At 35.8% G+C, this 17997-nt stretch overlaps 2 protein-coding genes across 2 annotated transcripts in view; both read left to right on the top strand.

Moving 5' to 3' along the window:
* LOC125662394 (uncharacterized) overlaps positions 1-17997 on the top strand; it is a 1158266-nt gene that overhangs the window by 227740 nt on the left and 912529 nt on the right. The gene's annotated exons all lie outside the window — the stretch shown is intronic.
* LOC125661762 (multiple epidermal growth factor-like domains protein 10) lies at positions 2620-7726 on the top strand. The gene is made up of 5 exons (XM_056147632.1): positions 2620-2932; positions 3656-3787; positions 6070-6210; positions 6765-6882; positions 7256-7726. Exons 1-5 carry the CDS (start codon positions 2662-2664, stop codon positions 7302-7304), a joined length of 711 nt encoding a protein of 236 aa, XP_056003607.1. The 5' UTR covers positions 2620-2661; the 3' UTR covers positions 7305-7726.

Raw genomic sequence — 17997 nt, 5'->3', positions numbered from 1 at the left:
ATTTGTCGTAAACCATTGCTTCGTTGAAGAAAATTAGCAGTGTATTTTACAATCTAGAAATCCCTACTCTTTTTTTAAATAGAGAATCTGGCGTTGAACAAACATGCAATCATAAGTTCCCGCGCACACTTTTGGAGCAAACCGGAACTTGCAAACGATGGGGACAGTAGTCAAGAGGAAGTGAAGTGCACGCAGACATTGAGAAATGCCACGCAGGCGTGGTGGCAGGCGGATCTTGAGGCGGCGAACATCTTATACATACACATCACTTACGCCGACAAGGGTGGGTAGCTCAATAAAAAAAAAAAACAACCCGGTAACGTTAAACACTATAGTATCACTATATTCTAGAAACAATTTGATTTCCAATAAATTCTGATGTATCGTTGAATTTTGATACTGCTGGAAGATACAAATATATATATATATATATAGAAATAAATTACACGAGGTGTGGACGCTTCACGCCGACATGTTTCGGGTAGAGCGTTTGCGAGAACTCCCAATGAGTGAACTATTCTCGAGAAGAACGTTAAACAATAAACAACCAACCCACCCAGTAGACTTATTTTATCAAAGAACTCTATATAATCCATACGCTCAGTGTTTACATTGGTTATGTACCTTGTCGCTGTAATAACATAACAAATCAAACTACGTCGTATCGATACATTTTATTAAGTCGTGTGAGTTGACATATCATGGAAGCAGAATGACCGCTATTTTGTAACGCGGATTCCATTGGATTATAGTTTTAAGCATTTGAATATTGTATCTCTCATAATATGTATTTATACGGAATTTGTGTAATATACATATATATTATTACTACAGTAACTTGATCCGAAGAGTCGGATCACGTCGAGTTGACAGGCGCGGATCATCAGATCACACGAGACGCGAAGCGTCGAGTTTGATCTGATGATCCGCGCCTGTCAACGAGACGTGATCCAACTCTTCGGATCAAGTTACTGTAGTAATGATAAATTTATTATATACCCCCTATGCATTTTAAATCCACATTTATATGATACTAAATCTAATCCAAATTATCAAAAATACAGACATACAGTGAAATTATGTTTTGTGTACGCAGTTTTGTTTTGTGACGAGGTGAACATTTTCCACAAATAACGTTGCGTTGATGCATTGTGACTTCATTGTGACGGCATCAGTTTCAGAGGATACTGATACGGAATCAGAAAACCACAGTGTGGTGATCCGGAAAACCGGATCACACGCTGTGAAATCCACAGTATCAACGAACGATACATTGATGGGTATATAATAAATATATATTATTACTACAGTAACTTGATCCGAAGAGTCGGATCACGTCGAGTTGACAGGCGTGGATCATCAGATCACACGAGACGCGAAGCGTCGAGTTTGATCTGATGATCCGCGCCTGTCAACGAGACGTGATCCAACTCTTCGGATCAAGTTACGGAAGTAATGATAAATTTATTATATACCCCCTTCTGCATTTTAAATCCACATTTATAAGATGATAAATGTAATCCAAATTATCAAAAACAGACATACCATGAAATTATGTTTTGTGTACGTAGTTTTGTTTTGTGACGCGGTCAATATTTTCCACAAATAACGTTGCGTTGATGCATTGTGACGTCATTGTGACGGCATCAGTTTCAGATACCCATCAATGTATCGTTCTTTGATACTGTGGATTTCACAGCGTGTGATCCGGTTTTCCGGATCACCACACTGTGGTTTTCTGATTCCGTATCAGTATCCTCTGAAACTGATGCCGTCACAATGACGTCACAATGCATCAACGCAACGTTATTTGTGGAAAATATTGAACGCGTCACAAACGAAACTGCGTACACAAAACATAATTTCATAGTATGTCTGTGTTTTTGATAGTTTGGATTACATTTATTATCTTAGAAATGTGGATTTAAAATGCAGAAGGGGGTATATAATAAATTTATCATTACTACAGTAACTTGATCCGAAGAGTTGGATCACGTTTCGTTGACAGGCGCGGATCATCAGATCAAACTCGACGCTTCGCGTCTCGTGTGATCTGATGATCCGCGCCTGTCAACTCGACGTGATCCGACTCTTCGGATCAAGTTACTGTAGTAATAATATATATTTATCAACATAAAATCATGTAGATTTGTTGACACTTCATGATTCGAATTCGTTTATAAGTAACGGACATTGTTAATCTGATACGAAGAAAACAATGCGTGTTGCCATGCTTTGTGAGTCGATAGATCTGGTGATAGCGTCAAGGCCGCATACCGCATCTGCAAACACAAATATTTACATTTCCAATGTTTTTACCTGGAATATGTTTACAAATTGTAATGATAGTAATTTCCACATTGACGCGCTATAGTTGTAAACAAAGGGCGTATGAATCGTGATGAATATAGTACGTCCATTTAAACGGTTCAAAACTCCAACAGAAAAGCGAGTAGAATTTGAATAAATTTGATTTACACGAAAATACATGTACATGATTAATGAACACGGACCTTTGTGAAGTATGTCTGCGTAAAACATCACAACCCATGCCCTCATGTAATTTCTAAAACGATTTTTTCTTAAATACCTGATCTGAAAATGGTCCTTGACAGTTAACACATTGCGGAATAAATAAATAGCCACTGTGATGTCTGCGACATGTCAGTGAAGGGTGTGGACTTTTCTTCACTAGGTGCTGACACGATGGCCGGCTTCTCGTTGTACGTCTCGGATGATGAGGTAGATTTTCAAAGGGGCCATCTTTGTAACCACCACAACGAGTCAACACTCCCGGAGCTGGTGCAGGAGATTGAGTGCAAGGTTCACGGCAGATACGTCACGTTTTACAACGAAAGAATCCCTGACGGCAGATATCCTGACGGATATTCGCCAACGGCCGTGATACAGTTGTGTGAAATCAATGTCTACGGTATTTAACATGATAGAAAGACTTAAAGTACTGAATAGAAAAACCAGACCTGCTGACAACAGTTATCCCTCTCGAGCATGCTGTATATATATATTTATAATGAAACTAGATATTTTGTCCATTTTAATATTGCAAAATTGAGTTCTGACCTCTACTTATACGTTTAATGCAAAATCCATCTATAGAAATCATTATTAAGGGTAAATAATTCTTATAACTTTATTGAAAACTATGGTATCGCCTTGCTGTGTTCATTCATTGTGTTTTGTGTTCAACATTATTTATTACATTATTTCTTATTGAATGCATTTTTCGGACTACTATACCCCACGTGAAGCCTCTTGGTGAAAATAAAAAAGTGTCAAGGTATAAGAATATATCAGAAATTTCTGCTGAACATAACAACCAATATTTGTTGACGGAGGGGAGACATGTTGTTATTCCTGATATATTTTTCTAGGAAATCTCAGCTCCCCACATGTTGTGTATTAACCACATCACAGGACGTGACCGAATTCAACAACGCATTGGCAATTTATTTTTAAAAATGTAATTTTGTATCAAAAGTAGCATTCATTAGAACAGCAATAATTATTGTCAATATCGTAAAAATACAAAATCCGATCCAAGTTAAAACTTGTTTACTTATATTTTATTTTATATTTTGAAAATATTATGTAGTAAGGCTGTGCATATAAAACTACACGTGTTTTATATTTACAGGATGTGAAGGAGGGAAAGGTGGATTTCCCTGCATGCCTTGCTCCGCCAGGTGTCGCGACGGGATATGTGATGTTGAGTCATCAAAGTGTATCAAATGTTTTGATGGTTACTATGGTGAAGATTGCAATAAAGGTATCATAGTAACGCTATTATATGACAAATGTGAAGAAAACGCAAGATAAACAATCTCATGAATACTATTGCATGATACATACATAATGTGTGATATTCCAGATAAACGTTACTGTTCTTGATACGAGGGTTGTCCAACAAGTTCGTAGACAATTACGTTTTTTGTCATTTTTTATTTGGTGAAGATATATTTACTGTATATCAAAATGTTTGTTGTAAAATTATAATTCAAAATAAAGTGGATTTAATCATTATGATAATCTTGAATGGAAAAATCGCCGTCTTAATGAACCTAGAGGGTGTGCACGGCTCAGGGTGCATCGGTATTGAATAAATGTATTGAATGATTCATGACAAAATATAATGTTGTCAATGATGTACATGCAAGGTGAAGATAACGAACAGTGATCAATCTCATAACTCCCACAAGCAATACAAAATAGATAGTTGGGCAAACACGGACCCCTGGACACACCAGAGGTGGGATCAGGTGCCTAGGAGGAGTAAGCACCCCCTGTTGACCGGTCACACCCGCCGTGAGCCTCATATCCTGATCAGGTAAACGGAGCTATCAGTAGAAGACGTATTCAAGCGTTAAATCTGTTAGCGACTTGTTCCTTTTAGCTCACCTGAACCGAAAGTTCAAGTGAGCTTTCCTGATCGCTTTTTGTCCGTCGTCTGTCTGTTTATCCGTCTGTCTGTCTGTCTGTCTGTCCGTCTGTCTGTTAAACTTTTCACATTTTCGACTTCTTCTCCAGAACCACATGGCCAATTTCAACCAAACATGGCTAAAAGCATCCTTGGGTGAAGGGCTTTCAAGTTTGTTCAAATGAAGGGCCATGTCCCTTTCAAAGGGGAGATAATCACAAAAATGCAAAAATAGGGTGGGGTCATTTAAAAATCTTCTTCTGAAGAACCACTGGGCCAGAAGAGCTGAAATTTACCTGAAAGCTTTCTGACATAATGCAGATTCAAATTTGTTCAAATCATGGCCCCCGGTGGTAGGATGGGGCCACAAGGGGGGATCAAAGTTTTACATACAAATATATAGGGAAAAACTTGAAAAATTTTCTTCTCAAGAACCACTAAGCCAGAAAAGCTGAGATTTACATGAAAGCTTCCTGACATAATGTAGATTCAAGTTGGTTCAAATCATCGGCCCCTGGGGTTGGATGGGGCCACAATAGGGGATCAAAGTTTTACATACAAATATATAGGAAAAATCTTTAAAAATCTTCTTTTCAAGAACCACTGAGTCAGAAAAGCTGATTTTTACATGAAAACTTTCTGACATAGTGCAGATTCAAGTTTGTTCAAATCATGGCCCCCGGGGATAGGATGGGGCCCCAAGGGGGATCAAAGTTTTACACACAAACATATAGGAAAAATCTTTAAAAATCTTCTTCTCAAGAACCACTAAGGCAGAGAAGCTGAGATTTACATGAAAGCTTCCTGACATAATGCAGATTCAAGTTTGTTCAAATCATGGGCTCCGGGGGTTTTACATACAAATATATAGGAACTATCTTCTTCTCAAGAACTACTGAGCCACAAAAGCTGAATTTTACATGAACACTTTCTGACATAGTGCAGATTCAAGTTTGTTCAAATCATGGCCCCCGGGGGTAGGATGGGGCCACAAGGGGGGATCAAAGTTTTACATACAAATATATAGTTAAAATCTTTTTCTCAATAACCACTGAGTCAGAAAAGCTGATATTTACATGAAAACTTTCTGACATAGTGAAGATTCAGGTTTGTTCAAATCATGCCCCCCCGGGGGGTAGGATGGGGCCACAAGTGTGGGGCAGGGGGGGTGTTCAAAGTTTTACATACAAATATAGGAAACAGCTTTAAAAATCTTCTTCTCAAGAACCATTGGACCAAAGAAGTTGACATTTACATGAAAGCTTTCTGACATAGTGTAGATTCAAGTTTGCAACGGGTAGTTTGGGCCATAATAGGGACTAAGGTTTTACATGCAAATATATATGGAAAATCTTCAGATATGGGCCAAGGTGATTCAGGTGAGCGATGTGGCCCATGGGCCTCTTGTTTAAATTCATTTTGGATTTAGGGATATTTACACACTAACATCCGTGTTTGTTGTTTTTCTATGTGTAAAAAGACCCCTGGATTTTGATATAAAATCTCAAGTATATAATTATATGAAAGCTGCACAAATTTCAGAATAGCCAACACGAATATGCATCCATCTTCTCATTGAACATAATCTTAGTAATCGGTACATAACTCTTATCGATATGGTATTTTATTTACAGTCTGTCCATCCGGGTATTTTGGACACAAGTGTGAGACAAGTTGCAGTGATAAGTGTAAGGCTGTTGGGCAGTGTGACCCCGTGGACGGTCGCTGTAGTGGTGGGTGTGTAGCTGGATGGAAAGGGAACCAATGTACTCAACGTGAGCTCAATATTAGGCTGATTATCTGCAATGTGTCACATTTACATGAACATGTGTAATCAATCCCATAAATCCAATGAAGAATTCAAACTTAAAAGAAGGGTACACACGGACACTTGGAGAAACCAGGTGCTAAAAATTCCAAACTGAAATTATATCTGAATAAAAATGTTCTTCCGGGATATGGGAATCTGAAGGTCACAACTTCATGTGGTTTAATTGAGTAGGATTGTGTGCAGTATATGGTATATTTGCTTTAGTGACTGCTTTTAAACGTTTAGCCAATAGTTTGTCTTTGAAATCAAATACATTGTCATGTGTCTTGTTACAAAACATACACGTACTACTGTCCTGATTGATATTCTAATAAAAATTATTTAAAAAAAAATATAAGTGAATAAATTGATTCGCAGTGACATTTCAAACAACTGGTTATTTTATCTTTGCAGTGTGTTCCCTTGTATATATGAACATTTGTCAGTGAATCATACTGATGCTCTCACCATACACATTTTCTACTCCCTCTTCAATATCCTTTCGTTTCATCGTTTTAGGTATTGAAACATCCGGCCGTGTAGAAGAGGATTCGAATACAGCAAAAATTGCCATAGGCGTGGTCGTAGGAGTTTTACTGATCATCATCGCTATCGTAGTCATTTTCATCTTCATCAGGTATATCAAGTTTTCCCTTTTGTTATTTTTCATTTCATAACCCCAGAAATATCCGGAAGTAAAAGTGTTTTACCCTTTGGACAAACGTAAGCTTTATATGGAGTAAATCATATTTTTGTACCTTTTCATAAGGATCAAAGTCTGCTTTCAAAAAAAAAATACTTTGATAGTTTTAAAAGTTATTTACCAATGCAAATACAATTAACTGGATACTGCATTGCACCAGTCACATAGGGAATATTCATTTTTTTCTTGTTAAAAAGATAATGATTTGTTACAACTTTTTAAGAATTATGGAAAATACAATTAAGCATGAATCATTCCAGTTTTCCGGAAATTCGATCATCAGTAAGAAATTTTAAAACTATTTCAGATTTATACAGCGATCAGATTCACGGATCATTGCACGACAGAAGACGTGATAAGATCAACACACTCAGTTATAAGTCAAGATATGCAAGAACGTGAAAGGATTTCGTTCTTGAGTACATTAGTATATCGTATTTACATGTTTCTCTGTATCTAAGTTCATTATAGAAAGAAAGAGACAGTCCTAAAATCGAAGTAGAAATGTGATATATACAGGTACGGAGAGAGAGAGAGAGAGAGAGAGAGAGAGAGAGAGAGAGAGAGAGAGAGAGAGAGTATTTTTTATATATTCAAAGAATATACAATTGTAACACGCGACACCTTGTTATGAAATGTACAATATTCTATTACCTGTACCGTCATCAGTAGGTGCACATTTACAACGTACAAAGCAAATACATGGATACTATCTCAAATATTTAAAGTAATTATATTTACATGCATGACTTTACAATACGGCGATTTATGATATACGTAATCCTATATGCAATGGATTGAATTGAAAAATAAAATGAGAGTGGATTTTTCATACATGTTTAGTTTATATGTTTAATTGTATTGAATCATATTGCTTCATCAAAAACATAGTTTCTGCTGTTGTATACTATATTATTTGTGTTTTGCTGTTTGTGGCATCTTCACAAGTCAAGGGTTATTGATTCGTTACCTCACATTAAAACATATTCATATGTTAGTACGAGGTAACGAATCAATAGCCCTTGACTTGTGAAGATGTGTTGGTGGGTGACCTTCAGAATATTTGATGAATTATCATTAGAGAAACCTAACTGAATGAACTTGGATTATTATTTACGGAATGAAGAATCTAGTCGTGGTAGCTAAGTGCTTAGAGTGTTCACTTTGAAACGGGGAGGTTAAAGTTCGATCTCTGCACCGCGTCCCTCCCAAGATAGTGTTCATACTCTAGCGATTTTTAAAACATGTACCACATTAAGAGAAATGATAATAAAGAATTCAATTCTCTGAAAATCCTATCTATTGGTAAAATGTTTATATTGAGTGTCACCGGAAATATTTTAATACTTGATTTATTCAATAAAAAAATAATATACTAGATGACGATTTGATTAGACAACTTCTGGTTTGATCTAAAGTAGGCTGTTTTTATCCATTACATAGTGTGCCCAGAGGGGGACATTAGTCCCGAAAGAAAGTTTTAGTTTCTAATTGCTACGGAAGCCAGGTTCTAAATGTTTATGAGGTAAGTATGCTAATAACCATAGGTTTTTAATACCTTATATGTTATGTACAATTCAAAGATACCTGTATGACGCTCGATTTTATGAGGTGCTAATTTAGGTTTTTCAAGGAGAAGAATAAGGAAGGGAAAATATAGATCATTATCACTAAACGTCCTTAACCATTAGAACACGATTTATTTTAGCAGTAGTAGTTTTATTCAGGCAGAACAATAATTTTTGTATAAAATACCATCAAAATATAGATAAATGAATACAAATGTCAACTGTATAAAACTTAGCATACCAGATGTTATCACAGTCATTTATCACAGTATTGTCATCACATACAACATATTATCACTGGTGCATTATGTACTTATATCACAGTCTACCTAGAATAACCCATTAAAGCAAAAATATTGCTTATTTCCAATGGGGTCCTTGGTAATTTAAAATATATCTATGTCAATAAATAAATAAATAAATTACAATTGGATGGCATGGACAGCAATGTGTAAAATATTTTGGTAAATAAATGATGCAGTGTGGCCTGAATTGAGTAAGATCAATGTACAATTAAAAACTTAAAATGAATAATAAAACCGGAATGAGGTTCAATTTCTATATAAAACGCCCCATTGTCGTGGCGGGCTTCTTGTGCAAAATGTGTTTTAACTATTGATTTGAAATTTACTTTATTGTTAACGGATTTCATTTCACTTCAGCGATATAGTACTTATTCGTTCGACATGCCCACTTACTCAGGGAGTATTTCATTATGTACACTATAACACATTACTGCGCTTGAAAGATCTAACCAAGGTACATGTATACCTATGTTACAAAAATGAAATAAAACCAATATAAAATACAGATACAAGTATATGTCTGTTGAAAAGAAAAATACTGAAGAAATTTTCTATGATAGTGCATACCAGGAACTATATTATGTTTTCTGTATCAATTGTTTTATCCCATTTTGTCCACCAAAACCTTTAAATTAATTTACTGATATTATATTATAATTTTTAAAGTGTTTAACGTCTCCTCCAAAACAATGCAGCATACATCCATTCACAACTTGTTCTCATCCTTTATATCTAATTCAGCTTTTAACCACTGCACTTTTAATTTGGCGTATAATCCATCTAATTCTGCATAGTGCAGGAGTTTCAACAATCTCGTTTAAAGTCAGCATTTCGCAAATTATGTGGTCGTTATAACAATAAAGATTGCCAATACAACCTATCATTGGGTCAAATGCTGTTTGACTTGTTTCATATCGATTGTTAGGCCGTTCTTGACACACTGAATTTAACTACAGATAACTGTTTACCTGATCAAGATATAGGGCTCACAGCCTGTGTGACTGGTCGTCGACAGATAATGCTTACTCCTCCAAGGCACCTGATCCCACCTCTGGTATATCCGGGGATCCGCGTTTACCCAACTCTGTATTTTGTATTGCTTATAAGAGTTATGGGATTTATCACTGTTCGTTATCTTCAGGGGCCTCCGTGGCCGAGTGGTTAGAGCATCGCGCTCAAAATCACACGGTCTCTCATCTCTGCCGGCGTGGGTTCGAATCATGTATGTTAATGTTAACTGCCGTGTTTATTATCACTTGATATGCTGTGGTTGACTGATTTTGACTATAACTGACTAAGATATAGTGCTCATGGCGGATGTGACCAGTCAAGAGGGGATGCTTACTCCTCATAGGCACCATCCCACAGCTGATATGTCCAGAGGTAGTCCATTTTACCCCACTTTTAATTGTTTGTTCATTATAGGATTTCGAAACATTGATGATTGTTCGTCATCTTTACTTCTTTTATTAGAATAATGCAAGTTATAATTGCGTTTCTTTGACTGTAACTTGAATTTACACTTAAGGTAACTCCATACTCGCATTAGCATCTGATAAAAGTTTAAAATGTTTATTTATTTCAATTTATTAGAGTTAAAAGTAAAAAAAAAAAATATCAAATAAAACATATAGGTCATCATACTTTTTGAGATGCACGACTTCTATATACAAAATTACACATCAACATCATAAAATTGCAATTTTCCTTCAACAGCATAATTAAAATTTCACAAAAACTGGTTAAATGATATAGTATTCATAATAATTTCATGAAACTATTTCTTTACAAAACTATTCAAAATTTCTGTAAAAGATAAGGAAAATCTATCGCATAATGAACTTGATAAAAGATTTAATGAAAACAGAGTTATTGCCCTTGGATTCAATATTTTGAATCATATTCATTTATTGATTATTTATATATAAATTAGACGTTTAAAATAGTTTACGTCTAGCATTTTTTTTTTTACAATAACCATTGAAAAAGACTCCATCAAAATTTATTGCAATATCATGCATAAATCTAAATAAATCATTGATTTTCTAAAATCCTGTGATGTCACAGGGGGTGAAATTACTTTAACTGGATATCGGTCTCTAAGGGAAAAGTTGGTCTCTGACATGTGGATACTACCTTGATGAAGCAGCATGTTATCATATCAATGGTTCATGTCCCGGTGGATGCTCTGCCAAACGAAGGGGAGATACATGTGATCTCGGTGATTGCTATATTATCTTCACCTTTCATTCAGTTTCGCAAGTTATAAACCTTGATATTAAAGAGTGTTTTATTGAAAAAATAATATTCTGATGCTTATTTCCAATACGCTAATGCCATTCTACAACAATTTAATGATATATTTCTTTTCCGAACGTATATATTCAAGGAAATTAGTGTAATGCACACTGATGTTATCACTTTGCATTATGAACATGGTAGCAACTTTTCAATAATTTAGTTGGTCTATTCATCGATACAGGACGATATATATCCATATTATCCTAAGGTTTATGTAAGTGATATTTATGACGGAGAGTCCTGTTCTTGAAAAAATGCCATTTTTGTAGAAGATTGTGAATATGGATAAATCGGTTACAATTGCAATACTACTAGTTATCTCCCAAAATGGCAACACAGTACGTCTTCTGAAGGTTGGGCGGGGTCTTTTGATAGTATTGGAATGTTTAGTCAGCTGTGATGAAGGTTGGGCGGGGTCTTGTAATAGTATTGGCATGTTTAGTCAGGTGTGCTGAAGGTTGGGCGGGGTCTTGTGATAGTATTGGAATGTTTAGTCGGCTGTGATGAAGCTTGGGCGGGGTCTTGTGATAGTATCGGAATGTTTAGTCGGCTGTGCTGAAAGTTGGGCGGGGTCTTGTGATAGTATTGAAATGTTTAGTCGGCTGTGATGAAGGTTGGGCGGGGTCTTGTGATAGTATTGGAATGCTTAGTCGGCTGTGCTGAAGGCTGGGCGGGGTCTTGTGATAGTATTGGAATGTCTAATCGGCTGTGATGAAGGTTGATCGGGGTCTTGTGATAGTATCGGAATGTTTAATCGGCTGTGATGAAGGTTGATCGGGGTCTTGTGATAGTATTGGAATGTTTATTCAGCTGTGCTGAAGGTTTGGCGGGGAAGACGTGTAGTGGTAAGCTGATTGGATATGACAGACATCTTGAAATTGATGTAAGATTCAATGTATTTCGCAAAGTTTTAAGATACATAAAACAGCAAACAAATAAACAGGGATGATTTCTCATTATTAGCTTGTTTCTTCTAAATGTATTTATGCCTCGATACTTAATTTGAATAGATATGCATTTCCTATGATTTATATTTTAAATGTCTACAAATCGCGTTAACTAGGTGGTAGAGCGTAAACACGAGGTCGAGCTCCACTCGTGTCAAAGCTGAGAAGGAAACATAGGTAGTGATTGTTTTTTTCGCAAAACAATTGACATTTAGAAATGAGAATCACGAGTCTTTCGGATATGACCTTGAACACTGGAAACCCGGTGTCATCACGGGCGTTGGCACATGAATGAACCCTCACTGCATATTTCTAAATTTGTGGTACTTCCCCTACAGTTGATGACGTATCTGTACGAGTGGAATACATGTATTATAGACGGGATGCAAGAAAAAACAAATTATCTCCTCATCGCTGTGTAAGTATCACCAGCAATCTAGATCCTCCGCTTGATCACATTAACACTGTATTGCATAAAACGAAGATGTAAACTGGAATTGGCAATATTCTAGAATTGGAGTACCAAGATGCAGTAATTAAAGAGACACCATATGATTACAATCAAATACAGCAGACGAAACCAAGCAAAACAGCCGACAATGAAACCGACATCTACGTGGAGATCTCCACCATTGACGCTGTATCTGACATATAATACATTAAACTTAACTGATATACTATGTGATAGATTATTGGATTATGTGTAAAAGGTTTCTTTGATGTAAAATTCTAAAAGCTTATGACCCACTGAATGTTGAAATTGACATATATTTTGCACACTTCTTTCCCGCTTCCTGTTTCGAACACGCAAAGTGAACATGTACATCGTTTATTATCCTGACATATTTATGCATGTACATTTATGTAACTGTCGAAATTTGAATGTAGTTTGCCGAAATAGTTGAGTACATGTATTGTCTACAGACTGAATGCATTTTCCATTTCTGTAGAAATACGGACTAATGATAATTTGTATCAGTTGTTCTTGCTCACAAGTAACAAACATCAGAATTGATGTAATTGTAAGCTTGTTGTGTGAAGCATTATCACAACATCAAATATTTGATTAAAGGGTTCTTTAGATGCAAGGTGAAGATAACGAACAGCGATCAATCTCATAACTCCTACAAGCAATACAAAATAGATAGTTGGGCAAACACGGACCCCTGGACACACCAGAGGTGGGATCAGGTGCCTAGGAGGAGTAAGCATCCCCTGTTGACCGGTCACACCCGCCGTGAGCCCCATATCCTGATCAGGTAAACGGAGTTATCCGCAGTCAAAATCAGTGTGCCAAGAACGGCTTAACAATCGGTATGAAACACGTTAGACAGCATTTGACCCAATGCGAGGTTGTATTGACAAACTAGATCGTTATAACGACCATAGAATTTGCGAAATGCTGACTTCAATCGAGACTGTTGAAATCCCTGTACCATCAACTTGTTTGTCAGTAGCTTACCTCGATTTAAAAACTGACTATACCCAGAACAAGCTCTTGCATATCGAATCAGTTGAGATATATAAACACCATATGCAGGTGATAATGGAATATTGCTACATGAATGTAGGAAGTTGACGATGTAGAAGCTGACATCATCCCGTTTGTCATACAGTTGAGTTGTTAGTTTGCCGTTAATGTCTACTTTCAATAAAATATCTAAGTATGAAGCAGAAGTGGATGACTCTGTGGTGTCCTTTATTTCGAGCTCACAGGGATATATCAAATCGACATATGAATGAAAGCTATCATTGTTAATAGACAAAACGTCATCGATATATCTAAAAGTCGAATTGAAGGTCACAGCGAGAGATTTTTTCTTCTCACGTAGAAGTTTTTGAATAAATTCTGCTTCATATGAATATAAAAACAGGTCAGCTAACAAAGGAGCACAATTCGTGCCGATGGGAATTCCAAGAGACTGTTGGTATGTATGTACGCGTGTAAGTAGCAGAGTTGGTGGTGTGCTCGACATCCGATCACTGGACTTTTCCCGAATGAAAAACGTTCCCGGGTAAATGAACTTTGAGCTACATGTACTTGTTCAGCATAGTACTATTGCATCATACAAATGATTTAAAGCCAATGTCAAATCAGACGGATAAGAAATAGATAGATATAGAATTATAGAAAGCATTGTTACGTTTTAAATTTGATTGATTGATTGAATATTGTTTAACGTACCTCTCCAGAATATTTCACTCATATGGAGACGTCACCACTAGCGGTGAAGGGCTGCAAAATTTAGGCCTAGGCTTATGGTCATTGAGCAGAGAGGGATCTCTATCGTGCAAGGTGAAGATAACGAACAGTGATCAATCTCATAACTCCTACAAGCAATACAAAATAGATAGTTGGGCAAACACGGACCTCTGAACACACCAGAGGTGGGATCAGGTGCCTAGGAGGAGTAAGCCACACCTGCTACGACACGGGACCTGGGTTGAACAGTAATCAATCTCATAACTACAAAATAAATAGTTGTGAAAACACGGATCCTTGGACACACTTAGGTGGGATCAGGTGCATAGGAGGAGTACGCATCCTCTGTCAACCGGTCACACCCACCGTGAGCCCTATATCTTGATTAGGTAAATCTTACAATAACAGAGCAATGAAAGGTGAAAATAAGAAACAATTTCATAAATTCCACAATAACATAGAAAAATGTATTTAAAAAGTGAGCAGTTTTGTTCGACAATAAACATGTACTAGTGTTATATTGAGACAGATTGGAATTTGTATATTTACAATTCCCGAAGTATTAATCGGACAGGGATTTAGATTAACGTATTTCATGACAATTCTTGAACAGCTCTGTATATATATATATATATATATATATATATATATATATATATATATATATAACACAAATAGAGAATTTACATAATTAGATTGATACGAGGAAAATGTCTACAATTTCTTATCACCCATATTAAGTTTAGTATAAATGAAACTCCGAATGACTTAATTGCCTTGGAAAGTGGACGATAATTAACTCCAATAACAACTCATTTATTATTTCAACCAAATCAAAACAAAAACAAAAACAAAACCCAAACAGTATTTACATTATGATATGCAGGGTTAAAGTTTAAAATCGAGTACCACATTGTGTGGTTACATATGACGTTTGTCTGATCAATACATAAGGCTCGCGGCGGGTGTGATTGGTCAACACGGGATGCTTGCTCCTCCTGACCATCTGATTCCACCAGGGGTCCGTGTTTGCCCAACTCCACTGTTCGTTGTCTCTACCTTTCACGACACATTCCATTAACATGTGTGCATTGTGTCTTGATAACCGGAAGATTGTTTTGCCTCACGAACGTAGATACACAGGGATTAGAAATGCTCTGTTGCTCCAGGAATATTCCATGAAGTTTATTTCAATATACAGCCACGCTTCAGAGATAAAATCAGGGGTAATATGTTTTATAAACACGACTGTAATAAAATGATTTCCTATACAGAGAAATAAGGAAACAGCGTAGATGATTTTAAAAAAAACCCCGAAAATACGGAAGTATAAGTTCATCTACTTCATACTGTTGCTCATGGATTGTTATAAATTTTACTACTTTATTGGTTTATTTCATTTAATCAACAAAACTCAACAACAATTCGGTAAGATTTACATTATGCTTTGTTTTCAAGTTTAATAGATAATATACATGTACAATGAATTTGATTGTTCTTTCTAATCTACAAGAAGAAATTGAAAATATTGTTATAAACTATCTTATTTGCAAGAAAATGCATTACATTTTTTCATGCTTTAGTGAATCTTGCATACGGAAAAAGTGCAACAATTAGTACCAGATACAATTACAATTATTTCGCACCCGGTAAAGCGGTAGACGGCGACACCAGCACATACCCCTTGGACTGTACATTGTCAGCTTCCGATCAGAAGGAGGCGTGGTTACAGGTGGATCTTGGAGAGAAGAAAAATATCGCAACAATTTCATTCATACATGGAGGATGTTAGTAAAGTATTCTAACTATGTTTACTTTTTCTCTGGTCTACAAAATTAAGAATCATTCATTTATATTTGTTTTATAATATCCGGAAAGAGTTGTGATCAATCATACACAACATTTGGCAGCATCGGGGATAAACTGCTGTTTCGTGGCTAAAAGCGACAAGTTCGATTTCAAAAGACCTGGTCATTTAATTTCATCCCTAAGAATAGTGAAGCAAATTAGTTAGCCCTTCACTAGAATTTAATATGTACGGAAATCTAAAATAGTTTAGAATACATGCTATGGAATAAGCTGCTACAATGAAAATGTTGAAAATCGGGCTGATTTATATATTAATAACATATTCTTTTGGGTAATACAATCAGCATGGTCGCCATGCAGTCGGTCGTTACATCAATACTTATTCCATTCAATATTATCTACTTATGTAGAGACGTCACCAACTTTAGATGGTAACCCAACATGGCACATATGGCCTTAGATTCACAGTCGGCAGTTTCAAGGTCATATCCTAAAGACCCGTAACTTTCTCTTTTAATAAAGTGTAACTTGTGAAGTAACAGTCGCTAGCGATGTTAAAACCTTAAGTTTGTCAGAAACAATTCAATATACATTGGTTACTGTGTCGTTAAATTTTTGATGGTTGTACGGCCACAATTATTTAATTTATTGGTTTACGGATTTTATTTTTAGAAAAATTAGACTCGATCGGGAGAAAAAATAAAATAAAAACAAAATGAAAATTTTTAATATTTATCGTTGTTTTATTTTCAATAAATCATTAACATCATTTCGTGAGTACAAATAAACAAAACATGTATTAAATATTAGATAAAAAATCTTCAGAGTGACTAATATGCTAGGAATGTTGGAAAGAATGCAATTTCAAATTCAGTGTATAGCTATTATCGTTGTTACACTTTGGTAAAACATAAGCTGAGAAAATGTGTAAGGTCATATCTCTTTGATATTGGAAAGTATCCAGTATTTATATTATCGTGTTTAGTAATTTTACTGTATATGCTCAACAAAGATTTTACATTTACCAATTGTAAAGTATAATGCAAAAATAATAATATAAGCACTATTACAATTCTCTGTAGTAATTCCATTTTTAATTTCAGAATGTTTATACCCCTTAAAATAACTTTAACCAAATTTCTCCCACATAGACATGCCCTTGGAAATCTCTACCACCTTTAAAAAAAGTTGTTTTTTTTCATTTTTATTTGATACTCAGATTCTGTCTACCACAACACAAGGTTTACTAATTGTCGAGAAATATGCATACCTTTCTGAGTTTCATCTGGGAATTGGTCATATTTTTTTTTTTACAGGCTTTCATTATAATGTCAAAAGCATCTAACACTTTCTCACACTGTTCTACTCCCTGTTCGGATTTTTTGAGGGCAGAGATGCATGTACAAATGTACTTGTATTCAAATACATGTATGATGACATGTACTTCTGTGGTATAAAGTCACTATGCAAGGTGAAGATAACGAACAGTGATCAATCTCATAACTCCTATATGCAATACAAAATAGATAGTTGGGCAAACACGGACCCCATGGACACACCAAAGGTGGGATCAGGTGCCTAGGAGGAGTAATCAGAATAACTAACTGTGTCTCGGGACAGATCCTCACCACATTCAAACTGGGTCCGTAGGACATTATCACTTTAACGATATAACATGCTATCTAGTAAAGTCGCCAACAACTGTACCTTTCCCTCATCCTTAAGGTATTTCCACCCTCATGTGACGTCATAAGATTTTGCAATCATCATCAATGATTTAATAAGATTTATGCATGACAGGAACATATATTTTGTTGTAGTCTTTTTCAATGGTTATTGTAAAAAGTATTTCAAAAGTGTAACTGATATATGAATAATCAATTATGTTTCAAAATATTGAATCCAAGGGCAATAAC

This window comes from Ostrea edulis, chromosome 8 (genome assembly GCF_947568905.1).
Source record: "Ostrea edulis chromosome 8, xbOstEdul1.1, whole genome shotgun sequence".
In the NCBI taxonomy this organism is placed as follows: domain Eukaryota; kingdom Metazoa; phylum Mollusca; class Bivalvia; order Ostreida; family Ostreidae; genus Ostrea; species Ostrea edulis.
This window is presented reverse-complemented; position numbering and strand designations above follow the sequence as displayed.